Here is a 12,568-nt window from a genome sequence, read left to right on the forward strand (position 1 = left end):
GATGCCCCCCCCCCCCCCCAAATTTTGGTCCTCTACTGCTGCTTTTGGACAAACGTCGCGGTTTTATAGTCGCTACTATTATAATCAGGGACCTGGTTGTTTCCCCGAAGGTTTCATGGTTTAAATCATAGCATCAAACTCGCTGATATTTATACAATTCTATGTGTAGTTTTTATGGGTTATGTTATGTTAGACGTTATCGCCATGCCTGGTTGACCGCTCGTCGTTGCTCTCGCTCAGGAAGTTGCCAGTCGGACTGTTTTTCGCGACGAACCGTCATTTCTTGTTCGCGTATTATGTAGGAGGCTTCTTTCTATTGTGTTTACCTAGGGACTCTACACAGCGGATTTGTTAATGGATACGGCTAAGATTTCCACCCTACGTTCTGACATGGACTGGAGAACCTCTTAGATATTAGTCTGCTGCCCATAGATGCAAATATGAATAAAGGGTGGCTAGAGCTCGAGAGCGATCCGGGTGAGCAATTTCGACGGACCGCGTAGCTAGCTAACGTTAGCTCCCACATGAAGCCAGAGGCACAATTTAGCTTTTCAATGAACTAATACGAGTTTAAAACCTTTGCAAGTAGGATGCCAATAGGCTTTGTGTTGTGCAAGATGGTCATGTCAGTAAAGACGGGCGAAACATTGAATATAAAGAGAGAGGATAGCAGTGAAAGTGGCATGTGTTGTCTGTTTTTATTTTTCGTTATTGAACCTTAAATGCTTTATAATTGCAGGACTGTTCACTCTGCTGGTGGAAGATTTCGGTGAGTAGCTGTGCTGGTTTTCAGTGAATACCAGTAGATCTGTGGAGTCCTCCTAAAACAAATCATGCTATTTCCTTGTGTTTCTATTTCGTAGGTGTCAAGGGGGTACAGGTGGAGGAAATCTATGATCTCCAAAGCAAATGTCAGAGGTCTGTGATTTTGGGGGATCATTCGGGGCAAATCTGGGTTTAGCACTCAAACTGTCTAAATGGATTCATGTATTTTATATTTATATTTTTCAGCCCAGTCTATGGCTTTATCTTCCTCTTCAAGTGGATTGAGGAACGTAGATCCAGGAGGAAAGTTAATACACTGGTGGATGAAACGTCAGTCATTGATGAGGAAATTGTAAATGATATGTTTTTTGCTCATCAGGTGAGTGCTTTTCTCGTAGTAGTAGTATTATGACAACATTTAAAGCTGTTAGGCTTGTTTTAAATTCCGTATGAGGTGTCAAGCTATAAAGTTTGCCCACTCTCTAACTAGACTAGTTCTTTCTCACAGGTGAGCAAAATTAATGTATATTGTGTGTGTGTGTGTGTGTAACTAAAAATTATTTAATTTTTGTCATTTAATTTTTATTCATTTAAGTTACAAAAACCAGGACAAATAGCATACATTTTCTGTAAACTTGTAAAAATGAACTTTTTTTGTGCAGTTGACTAAAAGAATTATTTTTGTTAATGCTAATTAAAGCTGGATATAACTTAGTGCTCGAACAAAGTTTGGGTCATAAATTGCATTATTTGCATTTTTTATATAATAGATAATATGTAGATGTACACCGATCAGGCATAACATTATGACCACTGAGAGATCATGCGAACAATGATTATTTTTCATTATGGCACCTGTTAGTTTGTGGGATTTATTAGGGAGCAGGTGAACATTTTGTCCCCATTGTTGATTTGTTAGAATCAGGAAAATAGGCAAGCACAAGGATTTGAGTGAGTTTTACAGGAACCAAATTGTGATCGCTAGATGACTGGGTCAGGGCATCTCCAAAACAAAGCCTGCATAGCCGCAGAATAGTCAGGGTAGCCATGCTTACTCTTTCCCATCACTGAAAGTGCCAACAATGGACATAAGAGCATCAGAACTAGACCACAGAGCAATGGAGGAAGGGAGCTTTGTCCAACCATGTTTTCTTTTACATAATGTGGATGTCTGGATAGGGAGAAGTCAAGCCAGCAGACGCAGTGTAATGTGTTAAGCAATGTTCTGCTGGGAAACCTTTGGTCCTGCCATTCATGTGGATGTTACGTTGACATGTACCACTAACCTTGGTTTGAGGCCATCTCTGTGCCAGATAGCACAGCACACTTTCAGGGGGTCAGGGAGCCAATGCTATACTAGCCAGAGAGTCATAATGTTAGGCCTGCTCGCTGTGTTTAGTATTTAATTTTAAAAAAGTTAACTAAAATATTTTCTGTATATTTTATATCTTTGTTCTTTTGATCAAATGCTGTTAATCAACTAAAGATTTTATCATTTGTTAAAAAATGTAATTTTGTTAAGTACCCTGTAAATAACATGCTTACAAAACCACAGAACAGAAAAACTGAACTTCAAAACTGGATTCAATCACAAGTGACCCAAAACAAAAGAAGCCCTTTAACACATTTAGATTCCAGCCCTTTAAAATCCACATCTACACTTTCATATGTTACTATAAAGTAAAAAAAGAATAAGGTGGTCTAATTTTACATGTGTGCTTGTTGTCACTTTTATATCTAGCTGATACCGAATTCATGCGCCACCCATGCTTTGCTGAGTGTTCTTCTGAACTGCAGTGGAGTTGAGCTTGGCACCACCCTTAGTCGCATGAAAGCTTTTACAAAAGGCTTTAGTCCAGAAGTAAGTTGTCCCTCTCACTCACTGGCCCTTTCTATTCATTCAAAAAAAAATCATATAAGTAGCTTACTGTGGTTACGGTGGGGGATGTATTAATTAAGGTAACCTAAACATGCTTTTTACGTTTCTGTCAACAGTGAACTGCTTCTTCCGTATCGTCATGTGTAACTCTCAATTATGTATATTTCAGAGCAAAGGTTATGCAATAGGAAATGCCCCAGAGCTTGCTAGAGCACATAACAGCCATGCCAGGTTGGTTTCAGTCAGTGATTCCTTCTCAAATCTTCTGTGATTGGTCTGCCACACTGTGGGAGATGTCAAGCTTTGTGCATTCGTCAGTTTCTCAAGCTTTCTTTCCGTGTTTCTATGGAGACCGGAGCCTAGGCACTTGCCAGAAAAACAGAACGGGATCAGTGCAGTGCGGACCATGGAAGCCTTCCACTTTGTTAGCTATGTGCCCATCAAAGACCGCCTCTTTGAGCTTGATGGGCTCAAGGCTTATCCCATTGACCACGGTGAGACTCGGGAGACTTTTTTTTTCTTTCATTATTCTATTTTTTATTTATTTATTTTAATCCATTAAAGAGTCTGAATTCCGGGATAACCTCATTGGTTGTTTGAGAGTCTATGCTAAATGCAAACACTGACCGAGAGTTCTTGGCGTCTTAAATAAAGCAGTGCCTTTTCTGAAGTAATCATGCAAACAAAACAAATTGACTCTCCTTTAATTTCTCCGTATGGAAGTTTTTTGTTTTTTTTAAACTGAACTGAACCATGCTGTTGTTGAGCACTCACTTTATGGAAATTGCTGTTTAAATGAACTATAACCCACCACAATATTTCAGGACCCTGGGGTGAGGAGGAGGAATGGACTGATAAGGCACGGCGTGTTATTATGGAGAGGATTGGACTGGCCACTGCTGGGTGAGTCCTAAATCAGTTAGCTTCAAGTAGCTGTGCTTTAGCTTTACAGTCACCCTTAAGGCTTCATTATTATGCTGCTGCACTGCTTTTTTTTCAGCGAACCATACCATGATATCCGCTTTAACCTGATGGCAGTGGTGCCTGACCGCAGAATGAAGTACGAGTCCAAGCTGGAAATATTAAAACGAAATCGACAGACTGTGCTGGAGGGTCTACAGAAGGTCAGGAATTGAGTTTGATTGCAGGCCAATTACAATCCCCAAAGTCCAATTAACTGAGAGCATATTAGCCTTCAAGTTTTTTTTGTTTTTTTTTTTATTGTCCAAGGGAAAATTTTAAAAGAAATGCATGGGGCTAAAATGTTTAATTTTAATTTTACAGCATCGGTGTACAGTAAACTATAGCTGCCTTATACCGTAAGGTACTGTGCAATACTACAGATTGAGACCCAAAAATCTGGTTACCCTCCCGCTGTAATGGGAGGAAGATCTCCAAAAGAAGAGCCTGCATAAAATAAATGTATGGACTTTTTTTGTTTTTGTTTTTTCTTTTGAGAATGCAATTAAAATATGTTGTCGCACCAATCAGATGATCCGGCTCACCCAGCCCGAGCTTGTCCATGACAAGAAGCAGCAAGGCTCTTCCTCTCCAGATGAAAGCAGCGTCACAGTCAAGAAAGAAGCAGATGCAGACCCAGTTACATCCCAAGGAGGTGAACACGCATCTTCAGGTAAAGCGGTCGGCTCTCTTTCTGCTATTTCATGCTAATTTATTCCTTTAAAATGTGTAGTCGGCTCAAACTTTAAACCGAAGCATAAATATACAACAGACGACTCAGGGGTTCAGTCCAAGGACACCACTAGCTCGTCAGGAAACACTAAGGTCATGGGCAAACCACCAGTCCCCACCGGAGGAGGTTCCCAGCAAGTCACTAGTTCCAATCCCATTGTTCAACGTCTGCCCGCCTTTCTGGACAACCACAACTATGCCAAGTCTCCAATGCAGGTAAGAAGTGGGTCAGAGAAGTGTTTAGCTAATTAGCATTTTCGTTTTTTTTAGCACAGAAAAGAGGAAGACCACAGAGAAGGTTCACGTAGAGACCGAGGATGTGTAGAGGGTTGGTGTGACAGAGGAGGATGCTTTGGATAGGGTGAGATGGAGGCAGATGATCTGCTGGTGGGAAATCTAAAGGGAGCAGCTGAAAGGAGAAGAAGACGGAATGAACAGCCATCATCTATGTGGCCATTTTAGATATTTTTATTGTAATGTATGACTGTTTTGGGTTTTTGTTTTTTGTTTTTTTTGTCCGGCCACTGATTTAAGCCTCAGAGACGTTGAGTTTATTCAAATATGTGACAAAAAACAAGCAAACAATGAGATCACAGTGACACACAGTTTACACACTTTGCCGTTTTAAGGTAAAGGGTAACTTGGATTTTTTTTTTTTTTTAAATGTTTATTGTCTTTTTCCCTTGAAATGTGAATTATGTAGCAGTTTATGTGGATGCTTATAGAAATGGTTCCAATTTAGCTGTTTCATGCAGTAGAGTCAAGAGTTAGGTGGCGAATATTATGGAAACTATATTATGCCAAATTATGTAAAGCTTTCTCTCTTTTCTTGCTTCTCTGCATCCTGCACTCTCTAAAGTGTCGTGTGTCCGGCACACTGGGCCTTATTTAAAAAGCTGCTGCTATTTAAAAACATGCTAGCTCTGCACTTAAACTTTTAACTCACTTTACAGATTTTATTTTAGGGCCTTTACATTTCCTTTAAAAACATTCTTAGAAAAAGAAAAAAAAAAGGGGGAGCGGGGCTAATTTTGTGGCACTTTATTAAACACTCTGGTTGACAGGAGGAGGAAGATCTTGCGGCTGGTGTCGGACGCTCTCGGATGCCAGGCCCTCCTCAACCCCCTTACTCAGATGATGAAGATGACTATGATGAGGAGGAGGAAGAGATGACTGGCTCTGCAGGGACATCCAGCAGGCAAGTATTGGAGATTTGTTTCTGGCGGATGATTTTGTTTTATTTTTCCTGTTGTGATCCGACCTGAAGCTAAAGCTCTTTTAATCTGTGTTTGTAAATGTCACTCTTTCTTTTTAGGTTTAGGCGGAAGGCAAGCCTACGCTCGAGGACGGGACGGGTTGCGACTGGAATGGAGAGCCAGATTGCCCTCAGTGTTTTGGCTGAGAAACTAAAAAAGGAGGCTCAAAGAAAAGATGCCCTGAATACACCTCTGTCTGTCCGCACTGAGGGTCGCACCGGGGGCATTTGCATCACATCTGCTTCACAACCTTCCCCCACACCCAGCAACGAGAGCACTGATACAGCCTCTGAGATTGGCAGCGCCTTTAACTCCCCCTTGCGCTCTCCGGCTCGCTCCCAGGCTGCCACACGCCCATCCAGTCCGGTCGCTTCCCATCTGTCTCGCGTGCTGTTTGGAGAAGATGAGATGCTGAGGCTCGACTCCAGACATAACCGTGCCGTACGGGAGCTCGGCCCCTCTGTCAGTGTGGCCCTGCTACATCTACAGGAGGATGGAACCATCTATACTCTCCCTCCATCTGGTGAGTAGACAGGGTCATTAATGACTTTACATTAGGTAGTTTAAAAGCCTCTGTCAGGTAATCCTTTCAGTTCAAGTATGTAAATAATTTTAGACATGGAAGTAAACACATGTGTCACCTGTACAGCAGATTCGGCTGCTGATGGCACAAAGAGGCCCAGCACTCCTGAGAAGTTGAAAGACAAAGAGCAGGCAGACGGAAAGGAAGGCGTGAAAGGAGGAGATGAGGGACCGTCTGCAGAGGTGAAGAAGGAAGAAGGGAGCACAGATAGAGCTGAGGTGAAACCAGGCAAGGAAAGGCTCAACACCGTGGAAACTCCTGCAGACAGCAAGCCTCTTGGGGATAAGTATTCACCCAAAGTAAGTCCATAAAATCACCAGGATTTATTCCACTGTGTACACTGTTACTCATGTTTATCAACCCCCGCAACTTATCTTTATGTCACAGTACTTTTCTTTTTGCTTGTGCTGACAATTAATGAGCCGTTGCCAGTCACGTATGTTAGAACACACAAAGTGTCTTATTTTTCTGTCTTTTGCAGGAGCTGCTTGCACTGCTCAAGTGTGTAGAGGCTGACATTGCCAATTATGAGGTGCATCTAAAGGAAGAGGTGGAAAAGAGGAAGAAATACAAAGTAGGTTTTTGTTTTCAGTTCTGTGACAAGTCTCAGACTGCCCCTTTGTTCATATGTTGCTTCAAATAAGCCAAAAAAAGCTTGTGCTTTTTCTTTTCATTTTTTAAGCCACTTAACACTGACCTATGAATCATTCAAGCATAAAAAGGCATCTAACTCAAAGGATGATCCAGTGTTGTGTGTAAACATAGTAAACAACTTTTCTTTACTAGCAGCCTGTCACAAAAACACATCATTAATTCAAATTTCTTTGGGTGAATCTATGAAAAATGCTAAAGAGGAAGGTTAAACAGTTAGTGTCTGTAGTCATCTGTAGCTAAAAGTAGTGTGTAGCATATCTAAAAGTACCTTTTAGCTTTTCATCCACCATGTATTACCATCTGGAAAGCTTCTAATTGACAAGAGCTTCAGTTTTTTTTTTTGGTTTTTTTTTTTTTAACATGACATTACAAGAAAACTGCCTAAGAGTTCAGGGCGTGTTGAAAAATTTTTACTGTATATACTGTATTTCCATGCATTCTGCACATGCTTCAGTAAAACACTGCACTGCTTTACCATTTTCTTAGCAAAATCTAATACAAATCAGGGGTGGTTGAAGACTTTTTCACAGAAATTTAACATCATTTATTTGACTCATTTTTAAAAACATACAATTATAATCAAATCTCTCTCTCTTTTTACCTCCATGTGTTCAGATCGATGATCAAAGAAGAACCCACAATTATGATGAATTTATCTGCACCTTTATATCAATGCTGGCCCAAGAAGGTAAAGCTGATCGCCATATTCCATCACAGTTTATCTTGCATTCCTTTTCCCTTCCTGTCTAAACCAGCCTTTAGGAACTCTTGAGATTTCATTTATATTCCATAAATTCTCAGTGGTCACTAGTACTGTGTACAAGTTAAATCCTACCACATTTATGAATGTCTTCATATAAAGTGTCAGTCATTTTTCTGTATTTACTAAGAATAAGAATCTTAGGAATGAGAGAACAAAATGAGAAGCACTCAGTTGTGTGCCCATTCAATCAGAAGTACACATTTTTCTACACAAACAAACAAAACACAAGCGCCGTGTTGGTATTTTTGTAACTTTTGCTGGTATTCCTGTGCAGGCATGTTGGCTAGCCTTGTGGAGCAGAACATATCTGTGCGTCGTCGGCAGGGAGTGAGCATTGGCCGCTTGCACAAACAGAGGAAGCCCGATAGAAGGAAACGTTCCCGACCTTATAAAGCCAAACGCCAGTAAACACGAACAATCATAACTTCTGAGAGCAGCAAGCAATCACCATGGGATTGGGGGCGGGGCTTCACTCCTGAAACATTCTCCTGAAGGCAGGTTATTGCTGCGTTTTTGTTAATTTCTTTTATCATATTTGTACATGCTATTTTAGACTTAATGTAACATTTTCCACCTGTGCCATTGCTATATGCAGCCTCTGGGGGGGAAAAAAAAGGGCATGTCCCAAGTGAAGCTGGATGCTTTTTTTTTTTTTTTAAATTCTCTACAGTTTTGTGTGGTCAGTACAATAAATGGTTTTCTTCTGTATTTCTATAAAATTCTATATATCACTAAACTTTTGTAACAACAAGTCAGCATTTCCTCAGTTGTATCCCTCTTTGACGTTTTCACAGTGCCAATGAAGTATTTAAAGTATTGAATGTTTGGACAATAAAGCCTATGTTTTAGTCATTCTCAGCACTTCAGCATATCCAGTGTAGCAACTTCACTATATAACATAAAAAATAGACTTGTAATCATTGTAATATATATGGACAGTTAAGACCTCAATGGCACAGTCACTCACAGACTGATTCATCACGTTTTTCTCTTCACTGGAATGTCTTTTTCAATCGAGGGTCTCTGGATATATATGTACAGTTTGTCCTGCAAATAATAAAAATTTAAAAAAGGAAATTAAGTTATTGTCATTTTAGCAAAGATTAAAGTGTCTCTTTGGAGGCGTATCTGTTTATTGGCTTGCCTATATACTGAGGTGAGTTCTTTGTGCTCACCAATTCATACTACAATAAAGAAAGGTGTTAAAGTGGTAGTAATTATCAGACAAAGGTAAATGCACTGTAGTGGCAGCCGATGCACACTAGGGAGAGCAATCATTCAGGGATGAGCGGGACCTTGCAGATCTGTCTTTGGACCAGTGGTTCTCAAACCTTTTGTGGTGTGACCCACTTCAAAATCTGACAAATGGCTCAGGTCCCACACATTTTTTTTTCAAACATAAAAAAATGAATGAAAATAATCCAGGTTGAATTACAGTGAAATAAAGGTCAACACAATGGCATCATTTTTCATGTGGTCACCCACACCCCACCTGCAGTAGCTATATCCCCACCATTATTCTACACTGTGCTTTAAATACAGCTATTCAGAATAGAACTTTTGATTTACTGCAGTCAGACTATGTTGTGGCACAGTGTCTGAGATGTAAATTTCTATTCATATAAATATTTAATGTCAGCCTTGTTGCATCAGTATTTTGTCTTTGCTCAAACAAGCTCAGTGTTCTTCCACAGTTTTTTGTTGCACTTCAAAGCTACATTTTCTATTTTACCCCATATGAAATGAAATACATTCGTTTTTCATGATCGCAGTCAGTGAGCAGTCTTTGATCTATAAAACATGAGCTACACCCATAAGTAAAACTGTCAGTCTTAACATGACAGGTATTTTATGTTAGTTTGTGTTTCATTTTGTTTTTCAGCTGCTGTCTGGCTTTACCTTAGGACATATTTGAGCCTCTTTGTGATAAACACTGGCTTCATGGCAGAGCAGAGAAGCAAGCACACAGTAACCTATGTGGGAGTGGGTTTTAAAGAAAAAAAAACACCCCTCGGCCACACATTTTGAGTGCAGCAGATGTTTGAGTTAAGTAAATCCATGCTGCGGTGTGTTATGTCACTGATGATTTGCTACAGAGACATAGACTTAGAACTGCAACCAGCTTCTTCACAGTAAACACAAAACATGATAGACATTATATGAATAGATGTCCTTCTGTTGTCATAGTCATGTTTACCGTTAACAGAAAATTATAAATAACAGACGATTCGTATGGAAGTATGCTTTTTGGGGGTTGGTTTTTATAAAATTACACTCACCTCTACTGGATCTGTAGTAAAACTCTCATTTTTTAAGTGTTATTCATGCATTTTTATATCTTAGATGAAGCACAGTTTTACATTTACTAAAATAAATGTAGGACTTTTCATATTTATTCATGTCACTGGGGACTCCAAAAAGTCCTCAGTGACAACAAACAGAAAGCAGCAAGACAGCAGAAGAGCTTATAAATACATAAGAGTTGTTTGACTGGGCTACATTCTCTAATCTGCCTCTTCCTTCTATGCTCCCTCTTGTCTCTTTTTAAATGCAAGGAGGGCCAGTGGATGGAGATGCACTAACATGCAGGAGTGACTGCAGCACTACCATAGTGCAGAACAGGAAAGCTATGATTGCAGTACACTGTGTGACATCATTCTTTGCTGATGGTGCTATTACCCTATTATCTCTTAACACAGAGATGGAGGTGCACTCTGGCCCTGGTTTTTACTCCTTTAGGTGCAACAATGAATTATTTTAATGATCTTTTCATTTTCCTTTTTGTGTCCAACAAACCACAATCCCAAACATCACAAAAGACCAAGATAACAAACAAGTTCACATGTTATAAGCTCCAGGGAACAGTTGGCCTTTTTGCTTAAATGACTTGAAACATTAGCCCGAAATGCTTGGTGATTAATTGTCTGCTGGATGACAATAATTGCTTTAGCTCTAGAGAAATGTAATTAAATTGCAAGTATAACCAAATCACTTGTGGCCGACTATGGACTTCCTGAAGATCTGTGCAACTATTTTTAGAGGTTTAACTGTGTTTCATTTGATTTCAGGTACAAGTGCTTGATTCCATATCATTTTATTCTTTTTGCTGAATAAAAAAGATGGATTACGTTAACAGGATTTTTTTTTACTTTATGTCTTGCAAGAAAGCTAATTCGATTGTACTTTATTTATATAGTGCCAAATCGCAACAACAGTTGCCTCAAAGTGCTTAATTTTGTAAAGTAAAGACAGTAATGCAGAGAAACCCCAACTATCAGACCTAACTAATAGCAAGCGCCATGTCAATAGTGTGAAAGAAAAACTAACTTTTAACCGGAAGAAACCTCTGACAGAACCAGGCTCAGAGAGGGGCAGCCCACTACCATGATGGGCTGGGGGTGAGGGGAGGAAGACAGGACAAAAGACAGGCTGTGGAAGACATAGATTAATAATGATTAAATGTAGAGTGGTCTATAAACACACAGTGAGTAAAAAAAGATAAGTGAAGAAGAAACGCTCAGTGCATCATGGGAAGCCCCCAGTAGTCTAGCCCTATTGCAGCATAATTAAGGTAGTACTGAAAGTTTTAAAGCTAATATTAAAAGAGAGGGTGTCTGTCTTACAAATCTCCTGTTAAGATTGCAAATATAATATTATTGGATTATTTCTAGCCACACCATTGGCTGGAAACTGCTTTGACACAATGTTTTGAAGTCTTTCAGTATTATTTTATTTTCTCTGACTTTCAGCAGGCTCACAAAAGCGAAACTTCAAAAAGTAGTCAGGCATCTCAAACACACACTTCGCTTTGTTTGGTGTCTCCATCATTTAGGTTACTAAACAAACGGTCCATAAAGGAAACGACGTGCTCTGAATCAGGGATGCCTCACTGCTCTCCAGTCATGCGCCCTGGAGGTCTCGGGCCAGGGGAATTTGCGCCGTGGTGTCTCGAGGCTCGCTTGAGATAAGTGACCACCGTGCACGCGCACGTACGAGCCACACAAGTCACCACCCATTGCGTCAGCGCGCTCCCTCACCCTCTCCGTCAGCGCGCGTGCTCCGTGCGGGATGCTGAATTGTAGGTGATGATGGCGGAAGGGGAGCACCGCTGAGTTTCATCTGAGTTTTCACCACAGCTGTAGAACCATCTACAACATCGTTTCTGTCCATCGAGACCTATCCCGAGGCGATGGGGAACGAGGCCAGCATGGAAGGGGAGGGACAGGCGGGACAGCCCGGCCCCGCCGTCCCTGCAGCAGGGGCTCCGGCTTCCATTTCAGCACCACCGGACTCTGGACAGCTCATCAAGCCCAGCAATGGAGCGCCAGCCGGAGGAAGTGGGGCTGGACCCGGGCCGGGGATTAACAGGTAGCAGCAATAGCTAGGACGCTTCTCCGCCAAAGTGTGGAGAGGAATCAGGGAGGCTACACGGCAACGTGGTGTGTAGCGTACATTAGTAGCCTAACGATGTGCAGCGTAGATATAGGATCAACCGACTGCGTGTAGATAGACTTGAATGGGTGCTAAATTATTTATTTCAATATCACTGTCAACACAATTTACCACCACCCCCCTTTCAGACCAATTTATGCTTTTTATTTGTAATTTTTTTGGCAGCACCGCCCTGTTAATAAGAAAATTAATATGCAACGGTCTCGATGTGCAATCAATAAAACGTAAATATGCTCTCAGACGTCTGAAGTAGGAATTTACGCCCGTTTTCACGGTGTCTGTCCCGAGGCACCAGCAAGTATCATGAATGAAAGAGCGACGTAGTGAGGCAGTGTTAAGTATATATATATATATATATATATATATATATATATATATATATATATATATATATATATATATATATATAATAATAATTGTAAATGATTCAAAGTGCACTGGATCTCACGTTGAAGGGCTCGATCGCTTCCATTACATGATGATTTCCACCGAGCATGCCTCGACATCAGTGCTAGTAAATAGAG

General features: G+C 40.6%; 2 protein-coding genes across 5 annotated transcripts in view; both read left to right on the forward strand.

Moving 5' to 3' along the window:
• The first annotated feature begins 220 nt into the window (after positions 1 to 220).
• On the forward strand, positions 221 to 8,669 carry bap1 (BRCA1 associated deubiquitinase 1). Of its 2 annotated transcripts, none has more exons than XM_026167797.1 (17): positions 221 to 477; positions 740 to 769; positions 864 to 918; positions 1,012 to 1,144; positions 2,507 to 2,626; positions 2,814 to 2,875; positions 2,996 to 3,138; positions 3,469 to 3,547; positions 3,645 to 3,768; positions 4,136 to 4,277; positions 4,377 to 4,552; positions 5,401 to 5,534; positions 5,652 to 6,115; positions 6,242 to 6,474; positions 6,657 to 6,749; positions 7,445 to 7,517; positions 7,867 to 8,669. In XM_026167797.1, the coding sequence occupies exons 1-17, from the start codon at positions 441 to 443 to the stop codon at positions 7,998 to 8,000; spliced, it is 2,232 nt and encodes a 743-aa protein (XP_026023582.1). In that variant the 5' UTR covers positions 221 to 440; the 3' UTR covers positions 8,001 to 8,669. The 2 variants fall into 2 exon arrangements, with proteins under 2 accessions (XP_026023582.1, XP_026023584.1); XM_026167799.1 differs by having other exon boundaries at positions 6,245 to 6,474.
• Positions 8,670 to 11,635: 2,966 nt separating this feature from the next.
• Positions 11,636 to 12,568, forward strand: part of bsnb (bassoon (presynaptic cytomatrix protein) b) — an 80,647-nt gene continuing 79,714 nt past the window's right edge. For all 3 annotated transcript variants that reach the window (XM_026167801.1, XM_026167802.1, XM_026167803.1), the window contains exon 1: positions 11,636 to 11,960. In XM_026167801.1, the coding sequence (XP_026023586.1) occupies positions 11,782 to 11,960 (179 nt within the window). In that variant the 5' untranslated portion in view covers positions 11,636 to 11,781. The remainder of the gene's footprint in view (positions 11,961 to 12,568) is intronic.

This window comes from Astatotilapia calliptera, chromosome 5 (assembly GCF_900246225.1).
Source record: "Astatotilapia calliptera chromosome 5, fAstCal1.2, whole genome shotgun sequence".
Taxonomy (NCBI): Eukaryota; Metazoa; Chordata; class Actinopteri; order Cichliformes; family Cichlidae; genus Astatotilapia; species Astatotilapia calliptera.

Excerpts from the sequence above, each read along its gene's own strand:
- bap1 (XM_026167797.1), top strand. The coding sequence starts at position 441 with ATGAATAAAGGGTGGCTAGAGCTCGAGAGCGATCCGG. Across the intron at positions 770-863 it reads TCTGCTGGTGGAAGATTTCG|GTGTCAAGGGGGTACAGGTG; the intron begins GTGAGTAGCTGT and ends TCTATTTCGTAG. Across the intron at positions 6,475-6,656 it reads GGGATAAGTATTCACCCAAA|GAGCTGCTTGCACTGCTCAA; the intron begins GTAAGTCCATAA and ends TGTCTTTTGCAG.